The following is a 15,793-nucleotide window of genomic DNA, read 5'->3' as shown; positions in this document are numbered from 1 at the left end:
GGCCTGGTTGGCGAAAAGGGTGCCACGGTCAACCCCTAAGGTCGGCCATGACAGTTAGGGCTTCTCAACTCTTTGGGTCAAGTTCTCAGTTTTATCTTTTAGAGCTCTTACTCGTGTTCAGCCAATTCAGTTCTAACCTCCACCAATGTGCGTGAAGGTGGCGGGGCTGGTACACAATGTGTCAGGTGGTGCCAAATTACTCCAGCTTTTCCTTTTACTTGGACTGCGTGGGAGGTACACTGAACCACTTCATAAGGTCCTGTCCACTCTTACTTCTGCAGCATCATTTCCTTCAGCTATGCTGGTATCTAGTTTCTGTTGTCCTTTGCATTTCATCACAGCCACAGCTGCAGGCAGTAGTACTGCTCTTACCAGTTTTTCTAGCTGTGGTCAGTGCTTTACTGGAGTGTTGGCTGTAGTCAGGAAGTTCCTTCTAACCCACTGCGGTCCATCCACATGTACAGCTCCCTGTCCATAGGCTGAGTCTTTGTAGACTCTTTTTCCTTCAGATAACTCCAGGGCTCTTGTTAAGGTCACTATTTCAGCCAGCTGTGCTGAGGCTGATTGTGGTATGAGACCTTGGTCTATTGTGAGATGCGTCTTTGTGTGTGGATCCTGTTTTACTACTGCATAGGGGGCCACATTTCCACTGTCTCCTCTGTAGCAGCATCCATCTGTGAACAAGACCACCTCTGGGTTTTGTAGAGGTTCTGTTTCCAGATCTGCTCTGAGTCTTACATCTTTCTCAGCTCTTTCTGCACAGTTATGCGCTTTTGTCTGTGGTCAGTCCTCTTGCCATGTTCACACCTTCAGTGTGGTATGTGACATGTGGTTGCAGCAGAATGTCTGTCTGAACTTTTCTTTTTTCTTGCTGTATAGAAGGTGAATGCACTTGATCCCAAAAATGCCACTACTCCATGATCAGTGTTCACTTTCAATTCGTGGCACATCACTATGTGGCTTGTTTTTGTGATTGCTTTTGCCAATGCTGCCAAGTACCTTGTACATCCTGCTTGCCCTGTTTGGATATTATCCAGTTTGGGGCTGTGGTACATTAGCAATCTTCTTTCTCCCTCCTTTTTCCCTCCTTGCGATTTCCCATCTCCACCACCATGTCTCGCAGGGGTTGTGTGAGCTCCACATACACTGGAACATGGTTATAGCTATACCCTTTCAGGCCTAAAAAAAACTAGCATTTGTTGGACTGTGGCTGGTTTCCTGTGACAAGATGGATGACTTCTTTGAGACGGTGAGAGTGTGTCCTTCATGAGAGATCTCACGACCTAGAAACACAACCAATCGCCTGCAAATTTGCACTTTTTCTCTTCTCACCTTGTACCCTTGTTCCGCGAGCAAAGTGAGCAAGGATTGTGTAGCAGTCAGGCAGGCTTCAGCTGTAGGCGCAGCCAAAAGGATGTTGTCCACGCACTGTATGACCACTACATCTTGGGATAGAACCAAGGGTGTGAGTTGTTGTTTTAGTACAGTGTTGAACAGTCCAGAGCTGTCCCGATAGCCTTGTGGTTGTCTGGTGTAAGTATATGTCTGGTCCTTATACGTGAAAGCAAAATATTGTCTTGATTCTTGGTTCAAAAGTAAGCAGAAAAATGCATTGGCCAAGTCCACCACTGTGAAGTACTGGTGCTGTGGACCAATGTTTTGGAGGGCCAAGTATGGGTCAGGAACAGGGAGGGCCTGAGGTACTGTGGCAGCATTTTCTGGGGGCAGAAATCTTGCTCCAACCTCCAGCCTTTTCCTTCCCCTTTTGTCACAGGTAGAATGGGAGTGTTCCATGTGGACTTGAATGGAATGAGGACGCCAGTTTGAAGCAGACCTTGGATTGTGTCCGCAATGCCCTCTTGTTGTTCTAGTTTGAGGCGGTATTCAGGACGCCATATAGGGCCGTGCCCTGGTTTGACAGTGATATGGATAGGGGGAGTGTTAACCAGTCCCACATCCTGTGGTGATATTGTCAAAATTTTTGACGGTACATTGTCTAATAGTCTTGGAGTATCCGGGTGGTCCGTCTTTTCTCTGCCATGATATCTGGGGAGTTCCTTGTCTTCAAACATTTTTTTTCCTTTGTTAGGACGGAAATGCACCACATGTCTTCTTCTCTTGCTTTCCATAGGGCACTTGCGGTTCATCCATCAGGGGAGGGGGTTCTGTCCCTGAGCGGGTGGAGGCTACACTCACTTTCCCTGGAACCTGAGTTCTTATTGATGCTCTTCTGGAGGCAGTAGGTGATGGTGTGGCTGAAGCGGGCACAGTTAGGTTTGCTCCAGGAGGCTCAGAGGTAGAGCGGTTGCTCTGATTTAAAGAGAGACCAGCTACAGCTGATTTCAAATCATCCACTCGGTTCATGGAGTGCTCCATGAGCCTAGTCAGTGTTCCTATGGCTCCTGCCACTTCTTTGTGGAAGGCTTTGGCCATTTCATCGTCTGGTGCTTCGATGTCCAGCTGTCCTCCTTTTACAAGCACCACAGGGGCCTGCACTGGTGGAGAGGAGGGTTTCTCAGAGCTGTGAGGTGTATGGTATGGGGGAGGGTCCATTTCCGGTAGGGAGGGGTATAGTTGGCTGGGCGGATCCCCTTTCTCTGGAGGTGCTGATGTGGAAACTGACAACACAGTTGCTGTTGCTGAGGCTGTGAGGCTTCTGCTGACCCCTCCTTTTTTTTTTTTCTTCACCTTCTCCTGGTTCTTGCCTGCTGCTGTCATTATTGCTGTCTCCCCAGTCACTCATGTCCATGAGAACGAACCAACATTACACTGCTCAATTTCACAAATCCACCAACATTGTGATTCTCAACACTGCATTTTAAAACACACAGCAATTTTCAACACACGCAACTATATTTTCTACTAAGATTCACACTATTTCAAAAAGTATCAGTCTTATCATTGCTATTCTGTTTAGCTTTATTTGCTTTTATAGTGATACCACTTCATTCCCAATAGTAATTGTTCGCTTTATTCCCAAAAAACATACTTTCATTTTTACATACTTTCAAGTTTTTTTTAACCCAGTTGTTTCACATTCATTCCCCTTGTTATGTCTACCGCCCATACTTTACCGCACATACATTAATGACACATGCACTCAATATTGTTATACACACAAATCCCCAGATATGTCATTAATGTCTCTCACTCACTCTTAGGAACTCTAACCCTAATTTTTTGGTACTTTGTGATAAAACTCACTGGGCTCCAACCCTCAGGGACTCTAACCCTGTTTTCTTAGGGACTCTAACCCAAAATTTTTGGTGCTTTGTGATAAAACTCACAGGACTCCAACCCTTAGGGACTCTAACCCTATTTTGGCCTTAGCTTTTGATTCCCCAATTCACCAGTCACTTATTGTTTGTTCAATGTAGTTATTTATATTATAAGATTTAGACTGTAATTTCCTTACCTCCTCCTCACTCACTTTTAATTTGGTATTAGTCAATGCACAGAATTTGGTTGTTAACAACAGGTTTCTGCTTACCTTTATTTGCAGAAGAAAAGTCTGGAGAGAAGCTATTCCTTAATTTGGCATTTATTAAAGCATTGGAGGATCAAAAGCATCTTGTACAAGGATCTTTTCTATTCAGAAAACCACAGTCAGCAAGCTGTTAATCATCCAAAGTCATCATCCTAAAAAAGAATGCTCTTAATATTACACAAAGTTTTAAATGAGAATGTACAACTATCTGATAGGAACTGTGGTTTAGACTTAGCTCTCCCTTCGTTGGTGCACAGGCCGGTTCCAGCCTCTTGGCAGACAAATTAAATTATTAATTCTCACAATGGCTCCTGCTTTTTGGGACATATCCTGCCTGTTTAAGCTGTCATAGTCCAGTGACATGGTGACTGGAGGCGTAAGTGATCATTCGCTGTGCCTTGCAAAATGTCTGATGCCTAATAAGCCCAGCTTCTTCCCCAGCTACATCTTCACTCGAATAGAATCCAATTTCAATTTGGCTCCAGAGGAAGACACTGATTTGGATAATTTAATACCATAAATGATCCATGTATCCAAATCTATCCATGCCACCTTTAGTCTGAGGAGCTCCACAGTGATGATGTTGTGTTCATCAGAGTATGATTCATCCCTCTTCTTCACAGCTGTAACATCAGTCCATTAGCTGCTGCAAGGGACGATTAGCTTTTCTAAGACAAATCTTCAGAAACCTCTGTGTTGCATTGTTTTGTTTTGTCCACATCACTGCACCAAGCGGCTGTGTAATACTTCTCTTAGCAGTATTGCACTGAACCCCGCTGTCAGGACTGATATGAGGGCGTAAAGGTGCACGCAACGGCCCTTTAAGGGACCTGGCATGTGAATGTGCCACAGGTGGTGAAGGCAAAAACAAACCTGTCAGCTGAGGATACACTGTGAGGCAGCCAGTAGTACAGACAACCAATGCCATAAACACACAGATGCATACAGCTTTTGAAGCTGGGTTTTCTACCAGTTTGTTTACAGGGCTCATACAGAGCCCTGAAAACTATGGCCAGCTCATTCTAAAAATCTTTATAACTTCATAATCAAGGTGCCAAATTACCATTGGCCGAGCACCAGGTCTTTGTCTTTCTTTATTCATGTTGACCACGGCACACTCGCTGCTCCACAATAATTCTCTGTCTGTTTGTTAATGTTTACACTGCCACAGTAAGGACATTTTGGGCTGTAATCACTTCTTCAATGGGCTGTTTGACGACTAGGACTTGATTTTAGGGTTAAGGATAGATTTTGGTTTAGATATCACGAGGGACTTTTAAAAAAATTAAGGTCTCTGAATGTTTTGAAGTGTAGAATGAGAGGAGCTCTTGCTGCAAGATGACCTCATCATGTACCGCCTGTTCTCCGGCAGGTCCTCGGACTTCTGCTGTGAGACGTGTGGCTGCTCCATGCGCTCTGCTCTCCTGGCTCTGACCCCCAACAGCAACCCCAGTGCCGAAGACCACAAGGCTAAAGAACTGGCTCAGCAAATCAACTTCAAGGTACGAACACTGGCTGGTACACAAGTCACGTCTAATTCACAGTTCGGTCAGAGATTTAACCCTAAGAGCAAAAGAGCTGCTGACAGCACAAGCTACAAAAGGAATGTCTGCTGCTATTTTCCTTTTGTTCTTTCTGTGCACTCAGCCAGAAATAGCTGATTTGCTCAGTGCTGCGACATTTTAGGGCTGGACAATAAACCATTTTGAATCTCTTAACTATTTAAAGTTACTAATATCACAATTTTCAATAAATGTGTTGGGTTTTTTTTCTAGTCAAGTATGTTTTTTCGTTCACTCTTGAGGTCCTGTCAATGAAATTCAACACTCCCTGCACAGATGGTTCACATTAAAAGCTTTCCAGCAGCTCAAAGGGTACAATCCCTCCCTTTTGCTGATAATTTTTTATTGTGACATGACAATGTTTTGACCAGAAATGATCTTCCTAAAACAAGAGAAGTGTCATACTCACCAATGTGCTGCTCTCAGTTTCTCTTTTTAACAAAAATTCACTTGAAATTAAAAATTAATTCTTGACTTTGGAAACAACAGTTAACAAAATAATCCACCACAAAGTTAATTTAGTAGCTGTTTTGGGGATTTTTATCATATAACATGATCTTCATCAGCAGCTGGAGTTTGCCCAGTTGTCATGAAAGTGTAGATATTCACATTTCCATTTTTTCTGAGCGCTTCTAATGGCTTCTCATGCATGTTGACTTAAAAGTTAGGCTTAAAAGTTAATTCTTTGAAACAGCAGTTGACAAAATACAGCAGATACTGTTATGTTTAACGTTGTTGAAGTAAATGGGACAGTTTATCATGATATAGATTCGAGGGCATATTGTCCAACCCAATGACAAGAGCCAAGTTACAATGTAGATTACTGTAGTTCCCTGTGTGTTAATGCAGGCAGAGTCCAGTTTATCCAGACAGGCAAGTGAGAGCGGAGGTGCAGAAAGTGAGCCTTCCACACTCACCCAGGGAGACACCTCCACATCTCTAGGCCAGGAAGCTGCTGACAGGCCCCGGGCTGAACAGGTAGGTGTTAAACTGCCGCTCTCTGGTTACACAGGACAGTATTGTCCATAATTTCTATTGGTGATGTTAATGTATTTACCAAGTTAATTACTGAGAACTGGGAATGTGGTGGCATCACTAAAAAGAAGAAACACATACAGTTAAACAGTGTTAAAGTTAGCCAAACCTATTATTAAGGCGAATGGTAAAAACTGACCATTGTAAACACCCAATACAGTGCAGTGAGATAGTATTACCAACATGGTAAGGTGAGTTTTATCTCCAAATAAAATGCTTTAGATAATCTGAATTAACTCTGATTGACTGACTGGCCGTTGGTCTTTTTTGTAACAGTGACACACTGTTCCCAAATCTCAGCATTTTGGTGAGTACAATGTTTTCATAAGTGATGATAAGAAATGAGAATGATGAGAAATAAGAAATGATGTCCAAAACAAGGAAATAAAACTGGAATTATCCTTTTAAGGTATGTTTTGGAAAATTGTCAACAATAATGCACAGTGTATGTGATTTATAGGCTAAAACATGCAAAACAACTGGCATGGTTCCTTCCAAGGAAATATCCAAATTCTGATACTCAGACACTGTTGCACTGTTGCATATCAGAGTGATTGTAAGAGAGTCACACATGACCACGGGAAGAATGGGGAGTGAGACTAAATTTGCAATTATTTCTAGAAAAGAGCCATTGTAAATGTCATTAGTCCCACCTGTGCTTTTACTGCTATGACTATGACAGTTGTCGAAGTAGGTGTCACAGCACCCCGGGGTGCCTTGAGGACAGGCTAAGGGTGCCACAAGATTTATCATATCATTTTTCATTTATTGTGCGTTTTTAATAACGTTTCACCACATTTAAAAAACATTAAGTAGTAGTAGTAGTAAAACTAGTAGACTAGTTTTCATACATATCAAAACAAGAAAAAGTTAATAAATATCAAAAACCCCTTTTTAAAAACTAATAATGCAGTTATGCCGCGGCTAATGACATGACAATCCACGGTTGCTGGTTGTCATGGTAACACAACACGCTTTCCGGCTCTACAGTTTTTTAGGAGCTCAGCAGTCAGGAAAAATTGTGACGGTCAGAGCAAGTGATGGAATGATTTGACACAGTAAATAGAGCTCACACAAATGCTGGTACATCTCAACCCTCAACACTCAACAGTCTGACTAAACGGCTTATTCTAAGGTAGTGAAAACACAACAATTCCTTTCTGGTGATTATACACTAATGAAAACATACTTAGGAATATTATATTCCATTTCTGCCAATAGATCCTCCTAAATCTTACACACTCGTCCTTTAATGGACAGGTTTTGGCTGCTTGTGAAAGACAGATATCCATTCACTGTGGTATTGTGCATTCACATCATATATGTTTGATCTGATTCTCTCATCCCTGGTATACATGAAAACAAGACTGACTTTCACCAACACTGACTTTCAACAACACTGACTAATTTCACCCTGTATGTGAGTTGTCCTACTAGAGAGGAGAGGACACTGGACCTGCTGTATGCTAACGTTAAGGATGCATACAGCTCTTCTCCCCCCCCCCCGGGTAGGTTAGACCACAACCTGGTTTACCTAAAACCCTGCTATGTGCCTCAGGTTAAAAGGCAGCCTGCGACCACACGGACAGTGAGGAGATGGTCAGAGGAGGCCTCCCAACTAAGATGGTCCATTGTTACCCGAATAACAAACCGTGGGTGACAAAGGACATCAAAGACACCCTGAATGCCAAGAGGAGGGCCTTTACTGATGGTAATAGGGAGGAGGTGAGGGCAATCCAGGCCGACCTGAAGGTGAAGATCAGAGAGGCCAAGGAGAAGTACAGGAGGAAGCTGGAGCGGAAACTCCAGCAGAACAACATGAGAGAGGTCTGGAGCGGCATCACTGGCTTCAGACCGACTGGCAGCAGAGGAGTTGAAGGCTGCTTGGACAGGGCCAACAAACTTAATCTGTTCTTTAACAGATTCGACACACCGGCTCCTGCTCATCCCCCCTCTAACTCAGCTGCTGTCGGCCCTCAAGCTCCTCTGAGTACTCTGCTCCCCCCTCTCCACCAGGCTAACGGCCCTCTTCACACTGATGACTCCCCCCTCCCCCACCTGTAACCTCTGCTGTGTGTGTGACTGCTGACCAGGTGAGAGGATAGCTGATGAAACTCCACTCAAACAAGGCTGCAGGATGGAGTTAGCCCTGGGGTGCTAAAACCCCCTGCTATGTGGAGTCCCTGTTCTGTGGAAAACATCTTGCCTCGTTCCTGTGCCGAAGACGCCGCATCCCAGTGGCTCCAAGGACTACCGACCGGTGGCACTGACCTCCCACATAATGAAGACCCTGGAGAGACTAGTGCTGGAACAGCTGCGGCCCATGGTCAGACCCCTCATAGACCCTCTTCAGTTCGCCTACCAGCCCCGGCTGGTAGTTGAGGATGCCATCATCTTCCTGCTTAACCGCATCCACACCCACCTGGACAAGCAGGCAAGCACGGTGAGGATCATGTTTTTTGACTTCTCCAGTGCTTTCAACACCATCCGGCCTGCCCTGCTGGGGGAGAAGCTGGCAGTGAGGCAGGTGGATGCCCCCCTTGTGTCCTGGATTGTGGAGTACCTGACTGGCAGACCACAGCATGTACGCCTGCAGCACTGTGTGTCGGACAGCGTGGTCAGCAACACTGGGGCCCCTCAGGGGACTGTCCTCTCTCCCTTCCTCTTCACCATCTACACCACAGACTTCAGCTACCACACAGAGTCCTGCCACTTTCAGAAGTTTTCTGATGGCTCTGCTGTGGTGGGATGTATCAGCGGTGGTGATGAGTCTGAGTACAGGGCTGTGGTGAAGAACTTTGTCTCATGGTGTGAGCAGAACCATCTGCAGCTCAATGCGACTAAGTCTAAGGAGCTGGTTGTGGATCTACGGAGGGCCAAGGCACCAGTAACCCCGGTTTCCATCCAGGGGGTCAGTGTGGATATTGTAGAGGACTACAAGCACCTGGGTGTACACATCGACAATAAACTGGACTGGGCTAAGAACACTCAAGCTCTATACAGGAAGGGCCAGAGCCGCCTCTATTTCCTGAGGAGGCTGAGGTCCTTCAACATCTGCCGGACAATGCTGAAGATGTTTTATGAGTCTGTCGTGGCCAGTGCTATCCTGTATGCTGTTGCATGCTGGGGCAGCAGGTTAAGGGTAGCGGACGCTAACAGACTCAACAAACTGATCCGTAAGGCCAGTGACATTGTGGGGGTGGAGCTGGACTCTCTCTGGCGGTGGTGTCAGAGAGGAGGATGCTGGCCAAACTACATGCCATCTTGGACAATGTCTCCCACCCACTCCACGACATGCTGGTCAAACAAAGGAGTACCTTCAGCGGAAGACTCATCCCCCCAAAAACACCACAGAGCGCCACAGGAAGTCATTCCTGCCTGTGGCCAGGAAAACTCTTTAACTCCTCCCTTTAAGTCTGTATGACCCTAAGTCATTAAACTGGACATTGATCATTACATCTCTGCAATATTAGAAATAATTGTGCAATATCCTGTGTTAATACTCCGGTGCAATATTCTAGTTTTTCCTATTTATTGATAATTTTTTCACACCTCTGTTACTGCTGTGCAATATCCACCGTCTCATAATAATCTTAGTAGGCTACACTTAACTTGACAGTACATGCACTACTACTTATTACTTATGTTATTACATTGTATTATTATACCGTATTATCATTATCAACCGGTAAACCCACTTTGTACTTCACACTTATTTTATACTTATACCCACCTGGTACTTAATTTATTCTCTGACCTGTATTATAGTGTATTGTATTATATTTTTTGCTAGTACTTTCCTGTGTGCACTGAGGTAAAGGTGAGCTGCTGTAACAAAGAGTTTCCCTTCGGGGATCAATAAAGTATTTCCGATTCTGATTCTGAGAAAGCACCAATGGAGTCAGACCTGCGGGTTATGCTTTCTCTCCACACATCAACAGCAGCCTCACATGTCCCACTAAAATGCCTGCAACCTTTTTTTGTTTTGTTTTGTTTGTTTGTTCTTGTACACCTTAAATATGAGCTAATTTTAATTTTGAAACTAATACATTTAACATTTTAATTAGGGTTGAAACCGCAAAGCAGTAGAACCCTATTGAGTTTGTGCTGGTTTATTATTAGAAACTGGCACAAACTCAAGCTCTCACACTTTTGTTCTCTTCGCTCTTTATTATTTATGTATTTATTTATTTTGCTGTTTTTTGGCGTCCAACTACTCCTGTACTATTTGTCCTAGAAACTTTGTTTCAACGTCAAATCGTACATCTTTTGTTGTCTGATAACAGTGTATCTGAATAGTGCAGTGGTTTAAGGTGTTGCCAATTGTATGCCCCTGTCAGTTCCCATGGTTGTGAGTTTGAATTCTGCTAAGGGCATAATAACCAAATTTGTGAAGTTGTACAGATAGCAATGCTGAACAAGTCTGTAACATTTGATAGAATTTTACCTGTAAGTGACACTAAAGGATTTGCAGTAGCAGCCGCAACCAACAGCTTCCAGCTCTCACATGTAATTTCTCCAGAAATTGCCCATTCTAGTATATATTATTATTTTGCCATTTTTTGGCATCTACTCCTGTATCGTTTGTCCTAGAAACTTTGTTTCAACTTCTAAACGTACATATTCTTCATGAGATTCCTGCTATTACTTTTGTTTATTTTAACATGTTTGTTTGAAAGCAATGTTTGAAAGCTGAAATCTCAAAAACTACAAATGCTAAAGCATTCATACTTTATGGACAGCTGCCCCATGTAGAAATGCTTTACATATTAAATCATGGTATCTATAGCGCTACCCTGTGGTCAGTTATTACGTGTTTTATGTTTTGGCTAATACCTCATAAACCGCGAGGTGCGCCCCCTAAAGACTTTTAGCCTTCAAAACGGCTAGCGATAGTTGAAAACTCACAAAACTTGGCAAACGCATCAGAAGGGGTGGTTTTGTTTTCTGGTATAGTCTGGGGCTTCGGTGTGGCAAAATGGCTCGATAACGCCCCCTATAAAATTTCAATGAAGCAGCCCCCGTGGTACATTTTACCTAGATGTACGAAATTTGGGAGGCAAATGTATCATCTCTAGACTTAAAAAATACCCTCTTGGAGCCATACACTAAACCCAACAGGAAGTCAGCCATTTTGAATTTTACGTGCCATTTTTCGCCATTTACAGGCTCTGTAATTTAATAAACTCCTTAAATTAATCGGATTGAATTTAAAATTTGGGCAGTGTGATCTCAAGACTTTTGCAATACTAAATTGCGAAGCTTTTTAGGTTTCCTCAAATGGCGTTGCTGTAGCAATGCAGCGAATTTTTGTGATTTTTTTTTTTAATATTGAACTGTTATATTGAAGCTTGTTACATTTTATTAAGCGGTGTTGCCGTGGTGAGGCAGTTAATTCTGGGTTCCAAAATTAGAAACAGTGCTGCCTTGTTCCTGACTTAGTAACAGTTCCAAAATTAGTAACAGTGCTACTTCCTTCCTAATGCTTCCTTGTCTCAAAATTAGTAACTGTGTTACCTCAGCTCCACATCATCAGATCTTTTCAAAATTTCACTTGGTTGATAAGAGTCCCAGGATGAGGATATTTAAAGACTAATGTGGAGTTTTATTGTGTGATCTACACTTGATACAGGGCAACACCATGGATGTTCTCTAGCGCCACATAGTGGATGCAGGAAGTGATATTATAATTCCTTCGCGCAATGCCCAATGGTCTTGAAGAATCAGAGCGGTGTCAGCCAACCCATGGGTACAAGACTGCGGCTGTCGCTCCTCCTGAGGTGCACGTGGAGGCTAGGGCCCGTTCAGCGCTGCTTGCAGCTTTAATTAGGGCCCAAGCAGCAACCGCTTCAGAGGCCCTATTGTAATGCAAGGAATTATTCTTCTCCCAAATAAATTGCATTTTTGACAGCCTAAATGTGCAAAAACTCATGAAACTTTGCACATTTCTCAGAAGTGGCCAAAATGTACGTGTTTTGTGGGTCTTATGCATGGGCGTGGCAAAATGGCTCCATAGCGCCCCCTACAAAATTGAAAAAAAGCAGCCCCCGGCCTACGTTTCACCTACATGTTCGAAATTTGGGCGGTGCAGGTATTACCCCAAGAAAAACAAACAAGCCTCTTGGAGCCATACCCTAAATCCAACAGGAAGTCAGCCATTTTGAAGTGAATGTGCACTTTTAGGCCATTTTTCGCTATTTACAGGGTCCATACAACAAACTCCTCCTAGAGAATTAATCGCATCGACTTCAAATTTTCACAGTGCAATCTAAAGGCCTTCGTGATTAGAAGTTGTGCTAACTGTGGTTTCGTTGAAGGGCGTCCGTGGCATTTCTATTACAAATTAGCAAGATCGGTCGAAAAACATCAATCAAAATATCTTCACAAAGGGCGAGTCTTAGCAGGAAATTGGCCCCAACGTTTCGTCCAATCATCCCAAATCTTGGGAGATAACTTCAGTCCATGTTTGGGAATAGGCGTGCCAAAGATTTTTGATCCTGACCCATAGGGGCTGCCACAAATGCCAAAAAACTGCGAGTGGGCATGGCCTATCACATATTTGCTCATAACTCAAGATATCTTTGAGCAATCCCGGTTAAACTCTCTGGAACCATCCAGCACTATCTCCTGAACATACACCGAGTTTTGTTCAAATCTGATGAAGGGGGTACGAATGGTGGAATTTTGAGTATGCAATAATGTGACTATATTTGTATTTATTGTTTATTTTAAATTAAATATTCATCTGTTAATCTTCAGAGCACCTGCTGGTTTTTGTTCTGTGATTGAGGATGTGCCTATTTTGTTGAACTTAATATTGATGTAATATAATAATATTCTATCTGAATATTGTTAAAGGGAAAATTTGGCACATTTTATGTGGATGTCCAATCAGTGTTGATGGTAAATACAGTCGATTGAAGCAATAAATCACCTCAGTGCGTGCTATATTGACCAAGAAGGCTGAGTTTACCAAGTAGGCCTTCCTGCATTCAGCGTCGTCATTTGATGTGACAGTGACATAGTTGGAGGCAAGGGCTTAGATTTCTAACTTCTGTTTCTGGGTAGCCAGGGGGCGTGCTTTAGATGCCGCTTAAAAACAAAACTTACTTGTTCACTTTGCTTGTATTGCAAACTAATTACGTTTCCAACAGCGAAAATGGCATCTCAAAATATGAGTGCAGAGGATATTATGGACAAGGATACATTTTACAATGTTTTGGCTGATATTCAGCCATATTTATTCGAGCCAGAGTGTGCGGCGAAGAAATGCAGTGGAGAGAGGCTGAGGCTGCGGCTGCATTAGCCGTGCAAGAGGATATGGCTGGCAGGGACCCTCCAGAACCTGAGCCGCAGAGAGCAAACACCGACTGGTGGTGCCTTTACTCAAATTGCCCTAATGCCAACAGAAACTGCATCATTCTGCTCCATTGAATTTCAGCGTGGGCAGTTTTTGTTAGATGCTGTCGCCGATGCCAGCCCCGAGAGAGCCCAAGTGTGCATTACTTTGCTATGAAATACTATACTATGAAAGTTTTACTCCTCACTTGGACAGAGGTGTACTGGAGGCCTTCAAAGATAAACTGGAAAAGACCACCAGACAACACCAGCAGGGCAGAGAGGGCAGAGAGTTTTTTTGTCACCTAACACTATGTTTTGGCCAACAAAGTAAGAGCTAATGTTATAGGTTAGGTAACTTACTCCCACAGGCTGGGGTGATGTTGGACTATTGTTGTAATATTGACGGACATTCAAGATAAACTGTGTAAACGTTAAGCCTTAATTGAAGCCAACTAAATAACGAGAGGAGTAGGTTGGATGCTGGAAACAGTTTTTTCATGTTGCTTTTAGTGGAACTTTATACTGCACCGCTAGCTCAGCTAGCATTAGCTTTGTTGTTATACGGAGGCCCAACACTGGTATGTGTGTGTGTGTTACTGCTGTATGTAAATTTACTTGATAGACATGCCCTGACGGTAACGATATACAGTGGTGTTTCTGATTTCTTATTTTTTTGCATGTTTGTCACACTTAAATGTTTCAGATCATCAAACAAATGTAAATATTAGTCAAAGATAACACAAGTAAACACCAAATGCAGTTTTTAAATGAAGGTTGTTATTATTAAGGGAAAACAAAATCCAAATCTACATGGCCCTGTGTGAAAAAGTGATTGCCCCCTAAACCTAATAACTGGTTGAGCCACCCTTAGCCACCCTTAGCAACAACAACTGCAATCTGCAATAACTTGTAATGAGTCTTTTACAGCGCTGTGGAGGAATTTTAGCCCACTCATCTTTGCAGAATTGTTGTAATTCAGCCACATTAGAGGGTTTTCGAGCATGAACTGCCTTTTTAAGGTCATGCCACAGCATCTCAGTAGGATTCAGGTCAGGACTAGGCTACTCCAAAGTCTTCATTTTGTTCTTCTTCAGCCATACTAAGGATTATTTAAGATACTTGCTAATTCCTGATGTTTGGCATAATTAAAAAACAGAGCTGTCTTCAGCATTCTGTGGTTTGTTTTTAAATCCCTTTAAGCTCCAAAGTACTGGACAGAGCAGTGGGTGTTCTAAAGCTTGTCAGTGTACAACAAAAGGATTATATGTTGCTGTCAATTACCCATTTTTCACATTGATCCTTTTAATTGGTGGCATGCTTCATCACCTGCTGAAATCCCACTGAGCTCCACAATAATTTTGAATGTGGAAGGAAATTATTGTGTATGACTGTGCAGCAGCACTGTGCCAGCTATATTGGTTGCACTGAGTGTGTGAAATCAAGCAGCTAGACATCAGCGTGCTCTCTTCACATCATAGTGGATGTGTTATAGTTGAAGCCTGTGGTTCAGTGGCTTCTTATCACCAATTCATAAGATATGGACAAACTTTGTTGCCTAAGACGATTGATTTTGGTGTCAGCTGCTACCCACAGAACCACAGCGACGGAGTCTGAAGGAGCAGAGAGGAGGGTCAACTTAGATTAGTGTTTCTGACTTTGGATAAACTGAGGAGGGCCACGTCAAAAATAGCACTCACCATCTGCCGCTGAAGTTGGAGGGACAAGACTTAAAACCCGTCCAGAATGAGACATGCCAGCCCACGGTATCCCACACTGCCTTGCTGCTGTTCACTGAGTACAGAGGGATGTAGGATAACTGTGTACTGTTTATTGTCTGACCCTAGTTTCTGCAGGCTCCCTCCAGCCATTGGGTTAATTGGGTGAAATGTATGGCCTGTTTTATTTGACCAACATTACAAAACTCAAAAATATTCAGTTTACTATCATAGAAGACTAAGAAAACCAGAAAATATTCACATTTAAGAAGCTTGACAGCAAATGTTTGCCATTTTGCTTAAAAGATGACTTAAACGATGACTCTGTTATTAAAATTGTTTCCAATAAATTTTCTGTTGAACCACTTACTGGCTGTAAGTGTCCACCAACTGCGTTGCATTCTGGCTCCATTGTGGCTGCCAGAGACAATCCGCTGTGTTTTAATACAGCCAAATTCATGATTTCATTGTTCTCATTTACATAGTTTTCCATGTCTGTTGTCAGACACAGCATGAGTAGTAATAGTGATTTGATTGCAGTTCGTAAATACTACCTTTTAACCAGAAGTCATTTCCAAGCTGCGCTGCCGATCACTTTATTATTTTATTTAAGGACAACAGAATCAACAATAAATTTGATCTGTAACTCGATT

The 15,793-nt window shown here is 43.0% G+C and overlaps 1 protein-coding gene across 1 annotated transcript in view; it reads left to right on the top strand.

The window, feature by feature from the left end:
- Nucleotides 1-15,793, top strand: part of ube2j1 (ubiquitin-conjugating enzyme E2, J1) — a 79,197-nt gene that overhangs the window by 58,687 nt on the left and 4,717 nt on the right. The window contains exons 7-8 of the mRNA XM_044170118.1: nucleotides 4,860-4,989; nucleotides 5,899-6,027. Coding sequence (XP_044026053.1) covers nucleotides 4,860-4,989; nucleotides 5,899-6,027 — 259 coding nt within the window. The remainder of the gene's footprint in view (nucleotides 1-4,859; nucleotides 4,990-5,898; nucleotides 6,028-15,793) is intronic.

The sequence above is a fragment of the Siniperca chuatsi genome, linkage group LG16, assembly GCF_020085105.1.
Source record: "Siniperca chuatsi isolate FFG_IHB_CAS linkage group LG16, ASM2008510v1, whole genome shotgun sequence".
NCBI classification, from domain to species: Eukaryota; Metazoa; Chordata; class Actinopteri; order Centrarchiformes; family Sinipercidae; genus Siniperca; species Siniperca chuatsi.
Note: the sequence above shows the minus strand (reverse complement) of the source record. Positions and strands in the feature narration are given on the sequence as shown.